The 24,154-nt window shown below is 41.4% G+C and overlaps 1 protein-coding gene across 2 annotated transcripts in view; it reads left to right on the top strand.

Annotated features, from left to right (window-relative positions):
* Nucleotides 1-23,230, top strand: part of lnx2b (ligand of numb-protein X 2b) — a 47,719-nt gene extending 24,489 nt beyond the window's left edge. For both annotated transcript variants that reach the window (XM_060927751.1, XM_060927752.1), the window contains exons 3-10: nt 3,474-3,664; nt 5,580-5,776; nt 7,941-8,333; nt 9,177-9,311; nt 11,981-12,155; nt 20,732-20,975; nt 21,189-21,347; nt 21,806-23,230. In XM_060927751.1, the coding sequence (XP_060783734.1) occupies nt 3,474-3,664; nt 5,580-5,776; nt 7,941-8,333; nt 9,177-9,311; nt 11,981-12,155; nt 20,732-20,975; nt 21,189-21,347; nt 21,806-21,941 (1,630 nt within the window). In that variant the 3' untranslated portion in view covers nt 21,942-23,230. The remainder of the gene's footprint in view (nt 1-3,473; nt 3,665-5,579; nt 5,777-7,940; nt 8,334-9,176; nt 9,312-11,980; nt 12,156-20,731; nt 20,976-21,188; nt 21,348-21,805) is intronic.
* The last annotated feature ends 924 nt before the right edge of the window (nt 23,231-24,154 follow it).

Here is a 24,154-nt window from a genome sequence, read left to right as displayed (position 1 = left end):
GCAAAGAGAACACTAGACCCTAGATATCGGGTTTAAATCAGACCAGTTCCACCTGCAGGAGGTTCTAATCAATGGCACGTAATCTGGAACACCTGATTCTAATTTTATGGACTTGAAAGTGTGATAAATGTAAGGGTGTGCTTACTTGTTCCAGGTTGTCCTTACTTTTTTGATTTTTTTTTTCAATTTAAAGGTGGGGTATGAGATTTTTTTCAGGAGTATTTTTTACCATATTGCTTGAAAAGCTCCTCACACCCATGTTGCAAGCAGTACAATAGAAGGTTTGACCCAAAAACGAAATATTTTAATCCAGTCTACAGTGTAAAAGGAAAAACGCCATCCAATCCTATCGAGGTACCACCTCAAAATGATTGGATACTGACACGTCAATCAGACTGAAACCCGCGAGCAGCCCGTCCCTTCTGTGTGTGAGAGAGAGCAGCCCCTCCCCCAACCCGCGCGCTGCGAGCAGAGTGTCACGCAGAGCGCAGGATTTTCTCAGAGCGCTCCCTCCAAACAACGGGGATTTACACGAAAACGGAAGGAAATATTCACAAAATTCTTTCACAGTGAGTGCCACAAGGCTCTCCTGAACACACTGATGTAATCTTTTTTTGTCTGTAGTGTAAAAAATGAGGTCACTAGAGCGAGTTAAAAATGAGTGACTTTTCTGCCAAGTTTATAATGGCAGTCTATGGGGCTGCGCGCCTGCCCTCTCCTCACTTTCAGGCTTCTCATTCAAAAACTGCAAGTCCTATCGTGTAGGTAGACACATTGTGTGAATCAGGACAAGTGTGGCTACTACTTTTGAGAAAATTGTGTGTGTGGAGTGAAAATTGGGGCTGAAAACACAGTTTAAATGAGAAAGTTTGAGCTATTTTTCCAAGCTCTCTACACTCTGCTCCACTGGTGTGTAATGCAATAGACACCCATTATAAAGGCTGATTTTCTCAGGCTTTATAAGGGGGAGGAGGGGTGGAGACGCGGGGGGTGGGAGCATGGCGAGGGCGGACGTGTTTCTTTTCAAAATATGGCTTGCGGGAACCGTTATTCCAAAGTCTCATACCCCATCTTTAAGTTCTGAAAATTACTAAAAAATGTCAATTTTATGTGTCGCTTGTTGAGTATATCACCTTTATCTGTAGGCACTGTATCAAGGAGAGTGCAATGTTTGCTTGTTTTAAATATGCTAAGAAAAGTCTACAATTTCCATGGGATGTACTTATTTTTTCACATGACTATGCTTCCATAAACAAGGCAGTAATAATCATAAAACAGAAGACGATCATATTTAAGGTAACAGTGCTTATGCAATTTGATTTTATATGCAGTTCTAGCATAGCAATATCTGCTACTAATCAAACAGTCTCGGTTAATCCACCATTTTGGATTAAACGTATTGGCCTTTGAGTGGGCATGGCTAAGTCTCGGAGGACCGGTTGCTTTTATATTGTAGATGAAATGTTAAAATGTTTCTGTTCATTCATTAAAATTCCATCCACCTGTTAAAAAATAAAAATGTGCCGAAGGTTAAAAGCAAGAAATTCAGTCATCTTTGAACTTTGTCCTGGTCAGGGTTACGGTCGACCTGAAGCCTATTCCAGGAACACTGGCCGTGAGGTGTGAATTTCACCCTGGACAGGATGCCAGTCCATTGTATGGCACCTTGCACGCATATACACACTTGCTGAATCACACCAGGAGAAAGTTAGAATCACCAACCTACATACGATCATGTTTTTGGTAGGTGGGTGGAACTTGGCGAACCAGGAGGAGACCCACGTAGACAAGGAGAAAACATGCAGAACTCCACACAGACAGTAACCTGAACACAGGCCATTCTAAAATCAGTAACTGTCTCTTAAAAATTTGTGTTAAATAATGGAGAGAAAGAATAGTAACATTTCCACCACATCTTTTTGAACTGCTGCTCATGCTACATCATAGTGCAGCCGAACTGAGGAAAGCACAAACTGCCCTTTTCCACATGCATGAGCTCACATATGCCCAAGACTGGTTAGTGTTGCTCGGCTTGACATGGCAGATGGTAATACCATCTATCCAGCACATTTTTGTTTTTGTTTTTTGGACCGTGGGATGGCTGTGACATTCCTTCTTTGAGGGATGTTCCATAATACTAAATGCAATTATAAACTGATGATAAATTCAGAAATGTTGTTCTTCAATTAACAAAAAAAAAAATTGGCAAATTTCAATGAAATGCTAAGTAGTATTTCTATGGTCAGATGTATAGTTAAAAGTGGGCAGTTCTACTGACTACTTGGGCAAAAGTGGATCAATTCGCTAATCAGTTATTACTCCATCTAGAAACACAGTGAAAACTGGTTGTGCTGTATTACTGCGTGCGGTATATTAACACAATGGTTTACATTTTTAGTATTTCCCTCTGGAAAAAAAAATAGATGGAAATCATGCTCTGGCATCTCTGGAATGTAGCTTATCTCTCTACGGTGGGTGCAGAGATTTGACTAAGCTTGAGTGGAAAACTGAATCTAAAATATATAACCGATATGATCAAGTTGAGAGATTTGCGTTTACGTTATTTGCGTGCCTCTCAAATCATGTAATTAATTGGGAACCACATGATAAACCACAACACTAATAGTTTGTTTGGGGCCACACATGGTTTTTATTTGTTGCAACTATTCAAAAATGTCCTTATATCAAACATTTGCATTAAACAAGACATTCCCTATCCTTTTTTTTTTTTGGGTGAGATCATGTGCACTGTATCTGGAATATCATTGGAAGCAGACACTTTCTTGGCCCATGGTACTGGATTGGCCTCCTATTTATCATCTGACCAGTCATCTGTGATGTAATGTTTAGGTCTAAAGGTTGTTTGGAGGGTAATTTATGTGGGCTGGAGAGGCTCAGTGTAAACACACAGAGAGCAGGGAGTGTTCAGGAAGAGGAGGAGGAGGAGGACATTTACTCGGTCAGACCTGATTCTGATCTAGTCTGACCTGTCAACTCTATCTGCCTACAGTGGAGTAGAATAGCCATTCAATTTCCTATTTCTTTTTCACTTTCTTATGTGCCAGATAAGCCCAAGTCTCCCTCTTAATTCAACCATGAGAGAAAAAAGGACTGTGAAGACAAACACTGACATGTGCTTGCAAGTTATCGTGTGGCACTGAAAGAACTTAATTTGCATTAGTTTCACCAGACCTGTTGGACACTTGTATTGAAGACATTTTAAAAGACATGGCAGGATTAATGTTGGTTATTTTCCGTGACTGCTCTTGCCATCCCATAATGAATGTTTTGTAGATTAATTACCAACATACCAGTGAGTAATGAACCACGCTTGTTAATGAAGCATGCTTGATTTTCCTTTCCTCCAATTCCTCTGTCTGGATTTCTATACTCTGTGTTCTGTCTCTCTGTCCCCCTTATCTTTTTTTTTCTTCCCTCATTATGTTGGTTCTCCTTCACTTCCTCCCTTCCAGATGCCTTGCATTCAGGCGGCTCAGGGAAGAGGCTGAGAAGAGGAAGAGACCTTCCTGGAATGAGTTAAAGAGAAGCAAGACAGAAGAAGAATCTGATACCAGATCCAGCCAAGCACACACACGTACAACCAATCCTTGTGGACTCCCAGAGCCTGGCATGGTTAATCCTGCCTTTGAGGAGGCAGATGACGGTAAGCCATTCTGTTATTCTTTCCCAAACCAAAACCCAGATATGTGTCACAGGTTTTTCAGATATTAAAGGAACAGTCCACCGTACTTCCATAATGAAATATGCTCTTATCTGAATTGAGACGAGCTGCTCCGTACGTCTCCGAGCTTTGCGCGACCTCCCAGTCAGTCAGACGCAGTCAGACGCACTGTCACTCCTGTTAGCAATGTAGCTAGGCTCAGTATGGCCAACGGTATTTTTTGGGGCTGTAGTTAGATGCAACCAAACTCTTCCGCGTTTTTCCTGTTTACATAGGTTTATATGACCGGTGACATGAAACAAGTTCAGTTACACAAATTGAAACGTAGCGATTTTCTATGCTATGGAAAGTCCGCACTATATTGACAGGCGTACTAACACCTTCTGCGCGCTTCGACAGCGCATTGATGCGGAGCTCAGATATCAATGCGCTGCCGAAGCACGCAGAAGGTGTTAGTACACCTGTCATTATAGTGCGCACTTTCCATAGCATAGAAAATTGCTACGTTTCAATTTGTGTAACTGAACTTGTTTCAGGGCGGCACGGTGGTGTAGTGGTTAGCGCTGTCGCCTCACAGCAAGAAGGTCCTGGGTTCGAGCCCCGGGGCCGGCGAGGGCCTTTCTGTGTGGAGTTTGCATGTTCTCCCCGTGTCTGCGTGGGTTTCCTCCGGGTGCTCCGGTTTCCCCCACAGTCCAAAGACATGCAGGTTAGGTTAACTGGTGACTCTAAATTGACCGTAGGTGTGAATGTGAGTGTGAATGGTTGTCTGTGTCTATGTGTCAGCCCTGTGATGACCTGGCGACTTGTCCAGGGTGTACCCCGCCTTTCGCCCGTAGTCAGCTGGGATAGGCTCCAGCTTGCCTGCAACCCTGTAGAAGGATAAAGCGGCTAGAGATAATGAGATGAGATGAGATGAGATGAACTTGTTTCATGTCACTGGTCATATAAACCTATGTAAACAGGAAAAACGCGGAAGAGTTTGGTCACATCTAACTACAGCCCCGAAAAATACCATTGGCCATACTGAGCCTAGCTACATTGCTAACAGGAGTGACAGCGCGTCTGACTGACTGGGAGGTCGCGCAAAGCTCGGAGAGGTACGGAGCAGCTCGTCTCAATTCAGATAAGAGCATATTTCATTATGGAAGTACGGTGGACTGTTCCTTTAAACAGAATCTTGGAACCGATTAGGAATCACGGATGAATTATTTTGTATACTCTAACACAGGCCTTGTAACCAATGTTTGGTTGTCGTGGCTTTGAATATGTGTATTTGCATAATTACAAAAAATGGTGGAAGTCGATATCATTGATGTTAAGAATCAGTGTGTTTTAAGTAACACCTTTTTCAGTTTGTGTCGGTTAAGAGAAGAAAAGTGTGAAGGGCCTGCAGAAGCCAGTGAAAAGAGGAGGAAGTGGATTTGCAGCTGTGTTGACTCTTGTTTAGCAAGCAAAACAGTTGGTCTTTAATGAGGCAGTTCCTTGTGTGGGAGGAAAATTTTGGATTACTGGGAAATCTCCGTGATCGCATACTGCTGAAGCAGTCATTACATTATCACTGTCTGCTGTCTGAGAACATGTCATTCACTGTATCATTCATCTCTGTTAAGAGCCATGGATACACAAAAACATAATTTAATCGCTAGGTGGTTCTATTTTATTTTAGACATTACGTTGTCACCGTTGTCTATTCTGTAAGTGAGTCATTCTTCTGACTAATGATTATACTGACTGCAATCTTTATCAGTAGTAACCAAAATATCCTCAGTTGTCATACAGTCAAATAACTGAGTGATGAATTAAGTTTGGACATTAGCTTTATAAGTAAGTTCATTCAGATATTCTATTTATTTATAAAAATGGTTCAAATATTTTATCGTGTCTCTCTCTCTCCTAGGAGCTCCCCTCCGCTCCAGTCTTGTTGCTGAAGCAAACATTGTCGAGCTGTTTCGTGAAGAACCAGGAGAGGATTTGGGTTTGCGCATAGTTGGAGGGAAGGACACGCCCTTGGGGAATATTGTAATTCAGGAGATTGTGCGTGACTCGGTGGCTGCCCGTGATGCCAAACTCGCCCCAGGGGATCACATTCTAGAGGTGAGCCACATTAGATCTCATTGCATGTCTGTTTAGAAGAGATCAGGTTTAGCTCCCTGCAGAACCTCTCTGTGCCATAACAATATCAATTCTTTTCTTTCTTACCTGTTGGCAGAGTTCACACCCAGAGTACACAGTGAGTTTGCATTCAAGTCAGGTGATTGAATAAAGGACATTTGATTGTATTTGCTGAATGTTGTGAAATTTCCTGGAGTGGATTTGCCATGCAAGCAGTGGTCTCCATTCATTTATTAACATGGCCAGCGTTAAAGTATAGCAGTAGCTCGTAAGAGAATGAACTGACAAAGTTGCATAACTCTCTCCCTTGTCCTCTGCATGTATGGATGAAGTGTATTGTGTTCACATGGAGCTCAAGCCATGAACCATACTGCTGTTAACCTCTTGAATCATAAGATGAACTCCTGCTGATATTCAGCATGATATTCAGTATTTTCTATACTTCTTAAAAAATCTTTCTGTTTTGAAAAAAGGTTAATGTTCATAGCTGCTTATCATAAGCTTAGTTACACGATGATTCATTAAATGGAAAAACCGTGTTTTGGCTTAGTTTAGACATTGCTTAGTTATACATTATTGTTTATTACATTTTATGAATTGAGACATAACGGAAGTAAATGGAATTTTTTTTTTTTTGGCCAACAAAAGTTGAGAAATTTGATTGCGTTTAACACGCATCCTGTTCATTTGCACAAAGTTTTAACCTTTGAACTTGGCTGTGTTGTGACTTGGTTAAATTTTGTAGCTTTGCCCAGTAAAATGTACTTCACTTGGATGAATTATTAATTTTAAAGATGCATTTTTTTAGGCTGTTTGGGTTATTCATTTAGTAGTGTTTTATTTTTCTTCTCCCAGTTTGTTCTTTTTCTGCCCAAAGTTTTGTTCCTTTCTTTCAACAATACACAATACTGCTAGGATTTCTGCCTCTGGCAGTCATGGAATGCAGTGCCATAGAAAACCGAACCAACATGACTGGCCTTGCATACAGTCAGGCTGTTCCAGGCAGAAAGAACAAATGCCTTTTGCTCATCCTGGCCCCTATTATACCCCTTTTCCACCAAATCAGTTCCAGAGCTGGTTTAGGGCTGGTGCTGGTTCATAACTCGTTCAACTTGCAAACCAGCTGAGAACCAGTTTGCTTTTCTATAGCTCAAGGTGCTAAGGGGAGCCACGTAATTACATCACTGTATACGTCAGTTACATTGCTGCGTTTGCATAAACCTTGGCGCGAACATCGAAGCAACAACAACACGGAGAAGAAGAAGCAGCAACAACAACAATAACGGATGACTGCTGCTTTACGGCATCCATGATATCTCGTCGCTTATTTAAAAATGGCGCCCTCTCACGGTCTTGCTATTGTTGTTGGTCTTAACAACTCCGCCCCCCCGCTGACATAAGCGGGTCTTTCCTCTAGCCCAGCAAAGAGCTGGTGCTACCCTGGAACCGGCTTTTCTGGCCCAGAGCCAGTTTGTCAGTGGAAACAGAAAAGCCGGTTCCAAACTAAGCACTGGCCCCGAACCAGCCCTGGAACTGTTTTGATGGAAAGGGGCTATTAGTCAAGTCAGATATGTTGGAAATCTGAACAAGGCCTCTTTGCCCCATCAGGCTCCCTGAAAATCAGCTGTAACCCAAGTGGTGCACTTTGACTTGGATTTGACAGAGGCAGTGAAGAATAGATTTGTCATTTCTTGAAATACCAGCTCTTGTTACCCAGAATTATCAGTGAATCAATCGCCTTTCGAGTAGTTTCGACATTTTTAAAGCCTATGCTGGAATCCTTACTTTGATACGTACTCATCAATAAGATCATTGTTTTATGATCACCAGAGTTACAGGACGTTGACATCACTTCCCAAAATAATTTCCCATAAAATGGATCATGTTGCAAAACTGTTCTGACTTGAGGCAAGTTTCAAATGCTTGTTACGTTTCTGCCTTTGGCCGAGAAATTCATGGAGGTAATACTACTGTGTTATGCATACTTCTTGGTGGCAAAAAACATTAGCATTAGAATATCATCTTAATGCAAAAAACAAAGTTTTGGAATTGTAATCCTAAACTGTCTTGTTGGTGCATTCTGAAGGCCAGCGTGCTGTGTAAAGGTGCCTTTTATTAATCACATATTGTGATCTTGTCTTTGCAGGCAAATGACGTGAGCCTTGCCTCTGTCCCTCATGTTCAAGCCATCATTGTGCTGCAGCGGCCATGTTCTGTTCTCAGGCTTACAGTTATGCAAGAGAAGGGCTTCAAGCCAAAGCCTGAGCACCACATGCAGCCTTCTACCTTTCCTATGGTTCAGCCCTCACACAATCTGGGCACGGTGATCCAGGTGGCACTGGTGAAACGCGAGCGCTCCGAGCCCCTCGGTATCAAGCTTATCCGCAAGTCAGATGAACCCGGTGTCTTCATTCTAGACCTGTTACCAGGAGGCCTGGCTGCCAAAGATGGCAAATTGCGCAACAATGACAAAGTGCTGGCCATCAATGGCCATGATTTGAGGCATGGTACACCAGAGAGCGCTGCTCAGATCATCCAGGTACTGGGAGGAAGAAGCTATGCCCTAAATTAAAGGTTCTCAAGTACCAAATGCCCTGCACATTTGAGTGAGTTGACTGCTCCGAACACACCTTGTTTAACTAATCAGCTAATGAACAGCCCTTTTTGAGTTGACATGGGTGTGTCGAAGCAAAGAAAACACTAAAATGTGGAGGACGAGAATATTCCAGGACCAGGGTTGTTTATGTTCCCTTAAAAAGAAAAAAAAGGGTCTACTAAATGTTGCATATTCATTACTGACAATGAAAAAGCAACAAAAATATCTAACACAAACTAATCTAATCATGTAAGGTGTATAAATCAAACCATTTTTGTTACAAAAAGTCATTTAAAAAAGCGATCATAGAAGCAAAGGATCGATTACAAATTTATCTACACCGTAACTTGTTAAATACCACTTTAGTACTGACTTGATTTGTTATTGTTTGGTTATATACCTGATTACTGTTCGTGTATGAACAAAGTGTCCGTGTACTTCTTTGTGTAGCATTTTAGCTGCACAGGAGTGTTGCGTGCATATTTTGATGTAATTATTTTTAGTAAATATAGAATTACCATAAAGTATGTGTTCCACAACAGTAAGAATGAAAGGCCACAACTTGAAATGTGTTAATAATAGTAATACTAATTGGCTAAAGAAAGACTCTCGTTTTAATCAAAGTAATAGTGTGTGAAAATACTCTGAAAAAGAGCTGAACCTTTTTAGCTAATCTGTTTTCAATCTTGTGTTTTTGTTCATTAGAACTTGGCAGAAAATTGAGTAATTAGGGTGTTTCACTTAAAGTAAAATAGCATGCTTTATTTGGTTGTTGTGCATGACCAGGCAAGTGAAGTACGGGTGAATTTTGTGGTGATGAGGCAGCCAGAGTCCACTGAAGAGGGAACTGAGCTGCAAAGCAGAGGAGCCAGGAGAGGTGCTGAGAACCAGTATTTCAGACGGCGCTCCACGTTCATGAAGGTAAACTTTACTTGTGTTTAATAATGCTGTGACCAGTATTACCTGATTGAGCTGTTAGCTGCTTTTCCACTGTAGACCCAAATCGTTGTTAAACAAGTGTGCAATAAATGCTGGCATGCCTGAGAAAATATTCTTTGACAATGATGATAAATCTTAGGCTACATCCACACGACAACGGCAACGAGATGTTATTTAAAAATATATAGCGTCCAAATGGGCAACGATCAGTAAAATATCAGGTCCATATGGCAACGCAACGCTTGCTGAAAACGATGCAATACACATGCCACACCTCTAGGGGCACTGTAAGACGGTACCTTCGGAGACACCAGAACAATAGAAGAAGTAAGGACGCATGCACATAAACTATTATGCGCGAGACTTCATATTAGCCACAAAGTCAGGAAAATCTGTTCGTAAAATTACATTATAATGACCAAATACAATGAAAAGTATTTTTCCAGTCTCACCTGTGAAAGGTAATCCCATGTGATCTCGTTTGGACGGCAAACCTGTTGGTACAGTTAAACGCAGCTAATCTTTATTCTCCGCTTTGACCTATCCAATATGGCGGCGAGGATGACGTATGATTCTACGCGGAAGGCGGCGTCTTTAATGGTCCGGAATAAATTGAATGCTACACGTTGATGGATTAATTTGTTGTTTCTCACCTGTGAAAGGTAATCCCATGTGATCTCGTTTGGACGGTAAACCTGTTGGTACAGTTAAATGCAGCACATGAATCTTTATTCTCCGCTTTGACCTATCCAATATGGCGGCGAGGATGACGTATGATTCTACGCGGAAGGCGGCGTCTTTAATGGTCCGGAATAAATTGAATGCCACACGTTGATGGATTAATTTGCTCTTCTACGCCCTTTTTGAGGAATGTATTGTAGGACTAAAACCAACATCTGAAGAGGTGAGATCGCTCCTTTTTTTCCCTATTTTTGCTGGCGGGATTGACTCTCTCTCTCACTTTGCACCATTACACAATAAATATTCACAGTGAAAATATTTTGTAAGTGCGTTTCATGAACCAAGTTATAGGATTTGTTGACAACTCGCATCGAGTTCGTTACACTTCTACCCGGCGTGAAGCACTCACAGTCATGTGGTTGTGACATCATCGTAAACATCCGTTCTACTCATCCAGACGACTTCACAACGGCAACGTTGCCAGATCTTTCCACTCTGGAACCCGTTCTCAAAAAGATTGCGTTTTGGGCACCCAAAACGCCGGTGCCGTGTGGACGCCAGGCCTAAACGATAAGCAATTGTATCGGAGTCACCTGAATCCGTTGCCGTGTGGACAGGGCCTTAAAATGGGTTGAAAATAACAATGCATGTTGCTGGAAATGGCCATCTTCTGGTACATTAAAGCTGTCAAGCACTCGGTTGGCTAGGAAGCCCACAGAGAAATAATCTCCACACACGAGCTTGTTGGATAGGCTTAAAACCCAAAATGTAAAGCTACAGTCCAGCTTTTTATGTGGACCTTGTGGTTGTAGGATGGACAAAAGCTAATCTCTTTTGTCATGTTTAATAATGTAATGCTAGAGTGGACAATAAGCTGAGCTCTGTGATCAAGCCCATTGTTAAGGAGCTGAATCATCTCTGAACTCTGAGCACCTCACAATCAGAATAATCACAATGAGGCAGTGACTATATTTATGTTTACTTTGGGTTTTTTTTCTGTTTTATTTTTCGCTTTTAAATGATGGAAAGGAGTATTCCTCGGCATGCCTCACCAAATTGTCACTCTGTATTCAGTAGACTGTTCATACTATAGAATTCACAAGCCAAGCAGAACACCCATGCTCATGTAGAATTTTTGTCAGAGCTCCGTCAGTGTCTCTCCTTGCTCCACTCAGCCAGTCGGCCCTGCAATGGAAAAGAGGCAATTTTTCCAGCTTGAGGCTGAGAAACCAAGCTCTGGTCAGTTTATACTTTTAAAGTCCAGTGCTACCATGTGGCGGTGTGTGTATGTTTCTCATCTCTCTCCATTAAAGGACTCTTCACACTGCCTTCTGTCACACCTTGCTTCCGTGTCACTTCCTCACTGGCTTTGGAGGTGAAAGCTAGAGGCAGCAGATGCAGGCTGGTGAGGGTGAGATTAAAGCAGCTAGTCTCTATCTTTGGACCTTGCTCGTGATCAAAAGGCCTAGGGTGCTGATTTCTCTCTCCCTTTCTGCTGGTTAGTTTGTGGCTTGGGATCAAAGCTGGTGACAGTTAGCTTTCGCCTGCGGAGTTGAAGCCTTTACTCTTGTTGGGAGGGAGGGTCCCCTGCTGGGTAGGAAAAGGCCCCCCACACCCCTTCTGGAGTTCCCCAGACACTGGGAGAAGATAGTGGAAGCCGTGGCTTTTGCCACTTGTCATGAGTTATGATGACCGTGTTGTCAGGCTCTTCACATTATCACTTCTCTCCATTTCTAGCAGTATCTAGAACAGAGGAGTGTTTGTTTTTACAAATGTTTTCACCACAGGACTCTTGAGCTTTCACTTTTTTCACTCAAAGTATTGAGAAGCAGCCATGACTGCGGGATGGGCTTTGGGTAGTTATTTAAACGTAATGTAAGCAATATTGTAATCAAACTTTTTCCAACAATTGAAAGCCATTTTCTTTGAGGATCTACTCATGTGTGTGGGTGTGGGGTGCCTGTGATTAGGATCCTCCTGGTGGATTCTCCAGTCAGGAAAAGACAGTGAGCCTGAAGAAGGAGCCACGACATTCACTGGGTATCACAATCGCTGGTGGGAGAGATGGCCGCAGTCGTCTGCCTGTGTACATTACCAGTGTGCAGCCAGTGGGCTGCTTGCACAGAGATGGTACCATCAAACCAGGTTTGACATTTTGATAATTTTTGCTAAAGGGAATCGATACAGTGTCACAAATTTAACACTTTTTTGCGTTTCACCCACTTATACTCTATTCACAATCATAGTAAGTGTCTCTACATACACACTAAGAACAGTCATCTGATTTCAGGAATTCACAGCATACAGCAATATAAGAAGAAGCCTTTATTTGTCACGTGCACACTTCAAGCACAGTGGGATTCATCCTCTGTATTTAACCCATCTGAAGCAGTGACCATACGTGCACACACACACGCACAGCCAGAGCAGTGGACAACCATACTATAGCGCCTGGGGAGCAATCAGGGGTTAGGTACCTTGCTCAAGGGCACTTCAGCCCAAGGCCGCCCCATGTTAACCTAACTGCATGTCTTTGAACTGTGGGGGAAACCGGCGCACCCGGAGGAAACCCACGCAGACAACATGCAAACTCCACACAGAACAGCCCCCGCCGGCCGCTGGGCTCGAACCCAGAACCTTCTTGCTGTGAGGCGACGATGCTAACCACTACACCACCGTGCCACCCAGTATTCAGGATATTATGCAAATATACAGCAGTTGCCTCATATATTTTTCTAGGTGTGTGAGGACATAGCTTAATAAAAAGGTCGTCTCCATCAATGGATCAAAGGAAGAGATTATCATTTCAACCATAAAAACTCTAAAATAAATATTTAACATTAAAATACCTTGAGAGCTGACCTGTTCACAGCCAGTAATGTTTTCAGCCACAAGAAATACTTAATGCACTACTAGCTCACTACTGCGAAGTGTAATCAAACAAATAGTTTTAATAGTTTTTGGCAGTGTTACTCAAGGACATCTGATTGAGTGATGCATGTACAATCCCAAATCAGAAAAAGTTGGGACAGTATGTTGAAATTAAAACTGAAAACGATGATTTGTAAATAATCTTTGGCCTATATTGCATTCAGAACAACAGAGCAGCACATTATTTGATGTTTTACTATATAATTTTTTTTAAATAAACCCATTTCAATTTGCAACACGTTAAAAAAAAAAAGTTTAGACAGTAAAGCATTTATCATTTTAAAATGCCGCCATTGCTTCCCACAACACTTAAAACATGTTTAGGGACTGAAGACGCCAAGTGATTAAGGATTTCAGGTGTTATTTTGTCCCATTCTTCCTGCAAACAGGTCTTAAGGTGTGCAACAGTACTGGGTCATTCTTGTTGTATTTCTCATTTCAAAATTCACCACACGTTATCTGTTGGGGACGGAGGGGACAGGCACCCTCTTCTTCCACAGCCATGCCTTTGTAATGTGTGCAGAATGTGGTTTTGCATTGTCTTTTGAAATATCCGTGGAAAAGATGCCATCTTGAAGGAAGCATATGTTGCTCCAAAATCTCAATGTACTTTTCTGAATTAATGCTGCCATCACAGAAGCGTAAGGTACCTTTGCCAAGGGCACTGACACAACCCCATACTGTGACGCACCCTGATTTTTGGACTTGTTGCTGGTAACGGTCTGGGTGGTCCTTTTTGTCTTTGGTCTGGAGCACACGGCATCCATTTTTTTCAAAAAAAAAAGTCCTGGAATACTGATTCATCTGACGTTTCCACTGTGTGATGGTCCATCCCAGATGCCTTCGAGCCCAGAGAAGACGATGGCGCTTCTAGATGCAGTTAACAGAAGGCTTCCTGTGTGCACAGTAAAGTTTTAACTGGCATTTGTGGCTGTAACTCAGTATTGTAGTGCTTGACAAAAGGTTTGCCAAAGTAATCCTGAGCCCATGTGGTTCTATGAGCTATAGATGAACGATGGTTCTTGATGCAGTGCCGTCTGAGGGATCAGAGATCACGGGTGTTCAGTTTAGGTTTGCGCCCTTGCCTTTTATGCGATGAAATTCCTCCAGATTACTTGAATTGTTTAATGATGATATGTACTGTAGCGGGTGAAATATCCAAATCCCTTCATATCTTCACAAATGTGTGAGTAAATTATTGAAATGTTTACATTGTTTCTCAAAAGAGCAACTCTGTAAACATTTTAGTAATTTACTCACACATTTGTTGACAAACTGAAGATCCTCGGCCCATCTTTGCTCCTCAAAGACGAGGCTTTTCCTGGATACTGATTTTGTCCCAAATCATGATTAATCACCTGCTGGGGGAGTCATAGTTCCAGTGAGAGAAATTGTATCCTCTATATATTGTCATAATTGTCTATATTATTCTATATAGTACATGTATACTATTTTGTCACTTCCATTCTATACCATCATAATGCTTTCTATTATATTCTATCATAATGCATTCCGTTCTACTCTATTCTGTCAGATTCCCTCATTTCCTCTTGTGGTGTATTCTATTGTCTTGTCGTAGCTATCTATCCTGCTCTATGTGGAGTGTGTATGGTGTTTTGTTGTACTCTGTTCTATACCATCATGATGCTTTCTTTTTTTTTTTTTTTGGACTTTTTTCACCTTTATTGGATAGGACAGTGTAGAGACAGGAAATGAGCTGGAGAGAGAGATGGGGAGGGATCGGGAAATGACCTCGGGTCGTAATCGAACCCGGGTCCCCGGATTTATGGTATGGCGCCTTAGTCGACTGAGCCACGGCGCCCCCACCATGATGCTTTCTATTCTATACCATCATAATACGTTCTATTCTATTTTGACATGTTCCCTTCTTTTCTCTTAATGTATTCTATTATATTGTCATAGCTGTCTATTGGATGTAGAGTACAGGGTTCTCACCAGGATTTTTTTTTAGCGTAATGGGTTATGGCGAGGGAGCGTAGCGACCGAGCGGGGGGATGGTGCGGAGATTTTGAAAAATCATGCCCAAAATTGGCCATATTTGACGTTCCTGGAGGGGATAAATTGCATTTTTTATGTTGTATATCCTTGATGGAAAATTGTTACATCTTTGGATCCCATGACTAAAATCATATCATTAACCTCATTCTCACCTGTGAATTTCCAGCCTCTGCTCGTCTTCCTCCATCTCCTCCTCTATCTCCAACAGCGGGCTCTCCCCCACTAGGCCTACCTCCATCCTCTGCCCGTTTATCTGCTACCTCCTTTCCTCTGCCTCCTATGTCCTTTCCTTCATCTCCTCCAACCTCTCTTGTGCCTGTCTCCTTATAGAAATATAACGATGGATGGCATGCAGGCAGATTACCAGTGTGTTAATGTTAGCCACAGTGGGATCCAGTAAATTAGCGCTAATCATCCGATACGTGCGCCCTGTCATATTGCTAAACCTGCTTACAAAGTAGACGTTTTCATTCATCAAAGGGCTTTGGGTTAAGTTTTCAAGCGTGATGGAAAACCTGTAGAAGTGGTGCACTTACATTTCTAACTGTGAAGAAAGAGCGAATGTCTCTTTTTTTGCGAGGGGGTCCGTCATCCATTGTCATTCACCGAAGTCCAGCTCAAGAGAAAGTTATCGCCAGGATCTCTCTCTCTCTCTCTCTCTCTCTCTCTCTCTCTCTCGGAACTGATTTCCAGGCATGGGTTTCCTAACAAACGTAGGCTGATTTTGACACCTTGAAAACTGCTCAAGTGCGCAGGAAAAAAAAAACTTTTGGCGATGGTGATGAACAACTGAAAACAACCGTTACGCTATATTAAAAATTTAGCGTAGCGGGGGGAAATTACCGTTGCGGTCTGAAATTTTAGCGTAGCGGGCCGCAACCATATAAAGCGCTGGCGAGAACCCTGGAGTATTTTGTCATATTCTACAGTATATCTTCATAATGCTTTCTATCCTATTCTGTACAGTGATAATTCTATTATATTGTCATCCAGTTCTATATAGAATATGTAGTTTGTCAAATTCTGTTCTATTCTGTCATATTCCCTTCTTTTCTCCTGGACTGTATTCCATTGTATGGTCATAATTGACCATTCTATGTAGAATGTCTCTATTTTAATGTATTATATGGTCATGATGCTTTTGATTCTGTTCTATAAAGTGATAATTCTGTTGTCATTCAATTCTGTACAGAATATTATGTATGTTGTCATATATTCTATTTTATACCATCAAAATGCTTTTTATTCTGTTCCATTCTATTCTCTCATATTCCACTCTTTTTTCTATTTATGTATTCTATTATTGTCATAACTGTCCTATTCTATATAGAATATGTATAGTACTTTGTTGTATTCTATTCTGTATCTTTATAATGCTTTCTATTCTGTCATATTCCCTCCTTTTCTCTTATGTATTCTATTTTATTGTCCTAATTGTCTATCCTATTCTATATTATTTGGTCATGTTCTCTTCTGTTTTGTGACCTTGCATTCTCTTCTTTATGTTCTATCTTAATGTATACTATCTTGTCATATTCTATTCTCTCCTAAGTTATCCTATTCTTTTCTCTATTTCTATCCATAATGCATTATACTGTCATTCCTAGTCCTGGGCAGGACTTTAAACTGCAACTGGTGGTGAGTCTTGGGTCCAGGAGGACTGGGGAAAGTGGAGTTACCCCTTAATCACCATTGCTCCCAGGTCCACTCTGACCTGAGGTGGTAGCAAGTCAGTTGTCACTGCAGGGCAACTTCCATACCTGTCAGGTCTGTGGCACATTTGTGCACCACTTGGCATCAAGTCTGGAAGTCCAGAGAGACAACACGATGGGAGCACAACATGGTTTACCTTACTGTGCAAGGCGCTTCATTAGGCGAGGACAATAGGAAAGCCCTGTGACAATGGAGTAAATGTGACTGTAGCAGGTCCAAGAAGCTGGAAGTTGCTAGCAGGAGCTTTATTCACAGGTGGCTCGCGTTTTCCGGTTGCAGCCTAGCTGAAGCTCTGGGTAACAGCAGGCTGAGGCAGCATTGCAAGTGTCCAGGCAGCCCTATTTAGGGAGAGCACTGCCTGTCCTGGAAAGGGAAGCCCCTCGGTGGGGTAAAGAAAGCTTACCCAGTCTTTACCTGGCTGGCTCACCATGGCCAGCGGGTCTCCATAATAGCAGTAGAAAGATGAAGAATATGAAATTGATAGTTGAGACTTTGAATGTCCGCACCATGTTGGACAATGATAAAAGACCTGAGCGTAGAACAGCTCTGATCACGAAAGAACTAGATCGTTACAACATTGTCTCTTGGAGTGCAGCAATGTCAAGGCTTGAAGGCCGAGGACAAGTGCAAGAGAGCAAATACACCTTCTGGAGTGGGAATATGGATGGAAGAAAAAAACGCAGGCGTTGCTTTTGCCATTTCGAATAAGATAGCTGGCAAACTGCCATCGCTACCAGTGGCAATATCTGAGCGAATCATAAATTTACATGTACCCACAGGGAATGATTGCTACCTAAACCTGATCAATATGTGTGCACTGACCATGACCTATCCTGATGAAGAAAAAGAAGCCTTCTATCACAAATTAGCTGATGTGGTAGACAGGGTACCTCAAGGAGAGAAACTTCTGCTCCTGGGAAATTTCAATGCAAGGGGTGGGTAATGATCACAACATATGAAGGTACTATTGGGAAATTTGGCAAGGGCAATAGGAGGTGAACTCATGCTCAGCTTTTGTACTGAATGTGAACTATGCATCACTAATACCTACTTTTGGCAACCAGTCAAAAATTACTTAACCTGGTGCCACCCAAAATCTAAACACTTACATCTCCTTGATTGTCGTGACCTACAGATCCAACATGAAAGAGATTTTGTCAACAAAGGTAATGCGAGGAGCTGAATGCTCAACAGACTTGTATTTCCTAGATGCAAGAGAGCAGCCTCCTTAACAAATAAGAAACTAGAAATAGACAAGTTGAAGAATGATGAGAGACAGCACAAACTCAAAAAAGCTATTACAACTGCTCTACAGGAAAACACCCCGATCAAGAAGACACAGAAAACATTGAGGACGTGGCAACGGCTGAAAGATATTGTGTACACAACTGTAAATGATATACTTGGGCAGCAGAAGAAAGGTACACCAGACTGGTTTCAAGAACAGGCTGATTCTATCCAAGCTTTGTTAGAAAATAAAACGCAAAATTTATAACCTAAATCTAAAAGAGAACTCTGATAGAAGCATGAAAGCTTTCAAAGATATTAAAGTGAAAGTACAATGAGAAATCAGAGCCATGAAAGACAGATGGTGGTGCAAGAAAGCTGAGGAACTACAGGAACTGGCAGACAGGAAGGACTACCATGGATTACTTGCCAATCTGAAGACTCTCTATGGACCGAGAAGCAATGTAGTGACACCAGTGAAAATTGCTGATGGAAATGTACTCCACATGAATATGGAAGACATAATAAGGTGGAAGGAGCATTTCTTCAATCTCCTAAACCAGCAAGGGTCAGCTGATCCTGAGGCATGTCGCTGGCTTGAGAGGAGACCAACAAGAGAAGATTTGTGTGTACCCATCACATTAGATCAGCTTGAGAAAGCACTCAAGGATATTTGATGTGGCAAATGTGTTGAAGCAAGGCAGCCCCAGTTTAACAGCTGTACTCTTAAAACTGTACGATGCATGTTGGGAGAACATGCATCTTCCCCAAGACTTTAAAGATGCACTAATTGTGACCATCTACAAAAAGAAAGGAGCGAATGTGGAAACCACTGGGGCATATCTCTGCTTTCCATTGCAGGCAAGATTCTGGCCAAGATGGTTCTAAACCAAATTAAAAATGTCTCCGAGGATGTACTTCCAGAAAGTCAGTGTGGTTTCAGGGCTAGCAGATCTACCTTAGATATGACCTTTACCCTGAGACAACTCCAAGAGAAAGCCATTGAGCAACGTCAACCTCTGTACATGGTCTTTGTAGACTTCTCAGTGGCCTTTGACACCGTTGACCAAGAAACGCTTTGGAAGGTACTAAAAGTGTGTGGATGCCTGGAAAGACTGATATGGCTTATTTATTTTAAAACTGATCATTAAGCTCTTCCATGAGAACATGTCTGAGAAGGTTTCAATCGGAGGAGACATTAGTGAAGCTTTTCCTGTCAATCATGGTGTCAAACAGGGATGCATTCTTGCCCCAACATTGTTTATATTCTACCTTACAACAGTCCTAGAGACTATGGACACTAACCTAGATAAAGGAGTCTACATCAGGACTCGATCGGAAGGCAAACTCTCTTCAATCTTGCCAGACTCAAGTCCTCAACCAAAACTTGGCAAATTTGCATGCGAGAACTGCTGTACGCAGACGACTCTGCATTTGTAGCAACAGATTTGGATGGCATGCAGGAAATCGTTGATTGCTTTGCCACAGCTGCAACTCTCTTTGGATTGAGAATCAATACCACAGAAACAGAACTCCTGTACCAACCCTCACCTGAGCCACAGGCAATGCCAAACAACACTGTTTTGGTCAATGGAACGCCTCTTTGGAGTCATGAGAGTTTCATCTACTTAGGCAATGCAGTTACTAACACGAACTCCTCAGACTTGGAGGTAGACCATCGGATTCAAGCTGCCACCAAAGCCTTCAGTGCATTACAAAAGCAACTATGGTCTCACCATGACATCAAGAGAACCAAAAAGTTGAAAGTATACAATGCCGCAGTCTTACCATCTCTGCTTTACGCCAACGAATGCATGATGCTCTACTGTAAACACTTCAAGAAACTGACCAGGCTACAACTCCGATACCTGTGTCAGATCATCAAAATAAGATGGCAGGACACGGTCCCTGATGTAGAAGTCCTCAAGCGAGCCAAACCAGTAAACGTGGAAGCCTTTCTCATAGCCTCCCAACTTCGTTGGACTGGACACATCTGGCGCATGCCTGACATGCGACTACTCGAAGCTGTTTTCTATGGAGAACTGAGCCAAGGAAAGAGGAGACAAGGAGGACAGAAACTGAGGTACAAAGATGTTTTGAAGAGGAACATGAAGAATGACGGAGTTATCGATCAGCTGTGGGAAAGGGATGCCTCGGATAGAGCAACATGGTGAAGCGTAGTTCAAAGCTCAGTGTCTGCAGTTGAAGACCAGCATCAAAGGGAGCATACAAGAGCTCACAAAACCAGACATTCCATAGCAGCTCAACCAGGCCATTCATGCCACCGCTGCGAATGAGACTGTCGCGGGTCCTCGTGGCCCATCTGTGTTTCTGCGCATCCTAATGAAGCAGTCATCATCACTAGCAATGGACAGCCAATGAATCACCTGTTGATAATCACCTGTTTCAAATCACATCATTATTTAATTGTTTTACCTCATTCCTAGCCCTAAATTGCCCCGTCCCACTTTTTTTGGAATGTGTTGCAGGCCTGAAATGTAGGAATGAATGGATATTAAGAAATTGAATGAAGTTGACCAGACAAAACATGAAATGTATTGGGTTCATACTGTCTGCAATGAAGTACACGTCTAATTAAATTTAGAATTCATGGCTTTCTTTTAATTAGCATTTTCCATACTGTCCCAACTTTTTCCAATTTGGGGTTGTAGATCAGGAGTTTTCCTATAATTGGATTTGTGTGTAAATGTGTTGATTAAATTGCCAACATCAGATTATTATTGTGTTAACATGCATACTGCAATACCTCAGTCTTTGTGGGCACACATGTTGGTAACTGTATCAATGTGTGTTGGCTGACATTTGCTCAGGTGATGTGTTGCTGAGCATCAATGCTGTTGACCTGACCCAGCTGACTTATAACGAAGCCGTGTCTGTGCTGAAGACACAGACAGCCCAGAGTTCTGTGACCCTACGCGTCATCCGCACCATTGCAGAGGAGGAAGAACAGGACGCAGAGGCAGCAAATCAAGAAGAAATGGACACCGTGGGGAACCCCAGAGAGGATGACGTCAACTGGTCCCCTCTGTGGACCCGCTGGCTGGGCCTACCCAGGTGAGTAATGGATGTTGTTCAGTGTGTCTCTATATCGGATTTCCGCCATTCAGATCTTTTAAAATGTCTTGATTTTACCATAGATCCTGCTGTCTTGACTCACTTTTTATTTCCTGTTTGCTGTTTTAGAAAGCACTGTTCGTGTCTCTTTGTGTGGTTATGTAAACATGTTCAATCTGATAAGTGTAATTTTTTTTTTTTTAAATTCACAAGCCACATGCACTGGTGTCATGACATCGTGTTATTAAAAACCAACAATGAGAGCTGGGGCTTCAGTATTGTGGGAGGATATGAAGAAAGTCGAGGTCAACAGCCCTTCTTCATAAAGACCATAGTACCTGGAACTCCTGCCCACTTTGATGGTCGTCTCAAGTAAGTTTTTTTTATATGGTGAATAATCAGCAGTGCATGAGATGGCATACTGTACATACTGTTGTCATTGAATAATGGTAACATTCATTTAGAGTGCTACTTGAAAGTTTGTGAACCCTTTAGAATTTCCTATATTTCTGCATATATGACCTAAAACATCATCAGATTTTCACACAAGTCCTAAAAGTAAATAAAGAGAACCCAGTTAAAGAAATGAGACGAAAATATTATACTTGGTCATTTATTTATTAAGGAAACTGATCTAATATTACATATCTCTGAGTGGCAAAAGTATGTGAATTTTTGCATCCGGTACCTGTTATGACCCGTTTGTGTAGTAATAACTGCAACTAAACATTTCTGGTAACTGTTGATCAGTCCTGCACATCAGCTTGAAGTCAAGTGATTCAGTCTTCTAGAAATTGCTACAGTATGTTTTTCTTTGTACTTCTCTACAGGTGCGGTGATGAAATTGTGGCTGTGAATGGAGCTACTACAGTGGGCATGAACAATTCATCCCTGATTCCTATGCTGAAGCTACAGAGGAATAAAGTCACACTTACTGTCGTATCCTGGCCTGGAAGCCTTGTATAAGATCTGACTCATATAACATGTTCTCACTGGTCTCAGATGTGACGGTTTAAAACTGGTTTTTGCAATTCGATATCTGGTGAAAATGGATCGAATACTGGAACGTTGGACGATAATCACCGACTGGTTTTAAAACAAAAAAGGACTATCTGGACGTGTTTATTCCTCCTTCCTTATGGAACTGTGCTTACTGGAGGGATGGATGATGCTTTTTAGCACATGGACACCTGGAAACTATTTCAGTTTCTAATTCGAGGTGATCAACAAACATGGGTCAGTTTTACTGAACGTTCATTTTCTTTGCGTCACAACAATGATTTTCACCTGCGTGTGTTTTGTGAGTGGAAACATGCACCAATGCTGTACTACTTTGAGTGGGTACATTTAAAGAATGACCAATACAGACACACTTATGAGTGTGGTAATTTGTGTTAAATTACTGAATAGTGACGCAGTTTCTATGATCCTACATAAAATGGGACAATACCAAAGTCTTAATATTTTTCTGAATCATTTTTCTTTTCCTTTTGCAATTTTTGTGAACGTAGCTGTTCTTTATTATGTGATAGCCTGTTACTGAGTGACATGATTTTAAAACGATGTAAATCATGGCCATCTTGTTTTCTTTCATTTTAAGTATCTAGACTTGATTTGTATATGTATAGAAACCAACTGCCTTAATCGCTATGAAATCAAAAGGCCATTTTAATTTCATTTTTTTTAATCCAAATGTACACTGGTTTCTGCTTTCTTTACATCAATGATAGAAAAGGGCTATTACCAAAACTATATAATAAAGGATTCAGATTTATTTTATGACTTTGTTCTAGACAGATAGTAATTTAGACTCTTCTACACACTGTCCCTCCTCACCCACCAGTAACTTGCTTATGATTGGGGGGAAGTATCTTAAATTCAGAGCATTGCTTCTCTTCCCTGTATATATTCAGAATATTTATGCAGAGTGATTCTTTCTTTAGAAACTCTTGCTGGGACATTTTAATGTATTGTGAAGACTTTTCTGTGAAATCTATTTGACTGAAATACCCTCCCACATATATAAGGATAGATCTCATCCTCACCACTCCTGATTCTAGGAGGAATTGAAGAATACACAGTGTTTTGTTTTTACATGGAATTACATTTAACCAGGCATAGTATAAACTCAGCAGGGAATGTAGTGGAAAGTATGGTAAACTGAACAAGTCACGTCTTGTTCTTGGGAGGTGAGTAAAATCCTCAGTTGCTCTATCTGTAGATTATGGTGGAAATAAACATTTCCTTCACACGAAGCACTAGAAACCTTTTTTTTTTCCTATGTTCATTGTAAAATATATGTAAAGTTCAGGTGACAATAACAGTATATACTTGATGTTACCACATGTGATTTGTACAATATAAAACAAGTCCAAAGAAAACATAGTAAAACTGGTTTGTGTTGCATTTTAGCACAACGACCCTGCCCTGTACATGACTTAGCCTGCCCTCTTCAGGCTGCCAGAAACTCCAGTTTAAGACTTGAATTTCCTCATGCAATATTGTGTATTGAGTGGGTGATTTCAAATCACATCTATCCACCATTCCTAAAACACACCGAGATGAAATGAAGTGGTGCGTGCGCTAAACCTTGCAGCTGTGAGAATGAGTATATCCTGAACCGAGTTTTTCTTCTCTACTTTAAATCCACATTTCACTGAAATCCAATGATTAATCTGTATACTAAACAGCATTTGTGCATCCATATTCATTTTCTCTCTCTGGTTTTTTTCAAATAGATTTTAGTTTATCCTTTTAGGTTTCATTTACTCTCTGCTACACCAGTTAGTTCACCATTTAATCTGTAAATTAAAGACATCACAGCCCAACATACACTATTCAAGTAATATGAAAAGAAAGATTGTGGTTATGGATATTCACTTTTCCTTTTAACTTCTTTCAACCTGGACCACATTCACCCCTTTTTCATTCACATTTCTTCGATCGCCAGGCTGCATGAACATATTTCAGTGTCTTTCAAGGTTTGAAAGTTTCAGTAATATGGATAACAGGAAACGTAACCCAAAATGAAAGCTGCATTTTGAATACAGGCTGTGCGTTTTGTTTGTTTTAATTGTTTTAATTTAACTGCATCAAATTATCTGCTTTTGGTAAATACTGATTTTATACAGAATTCTGTCAAGCATGATTATGCTCGTATTAAAGAAATTCATATGCAG

The sequence above is a fragment of the Neoarius graeffei genome, chromosome 8 (genome assembly GCF_027579695.1).
Source record: "Neoarius graeffei isolate fNeoGra1 chromosome 8, fNeoGra1.pri, whole genome shotgun sequence".
Classification (NCBI taxonomy): domain Eukaryota; kingdom Metazoa; phylum Chordata; class Actinopteri; order Siluriformes; family Ariidae; genus Neoarius; species Neoarius graeffei.
This window is presented reverse-complemented; position numbering and strand designations above follow the sequence as displayed.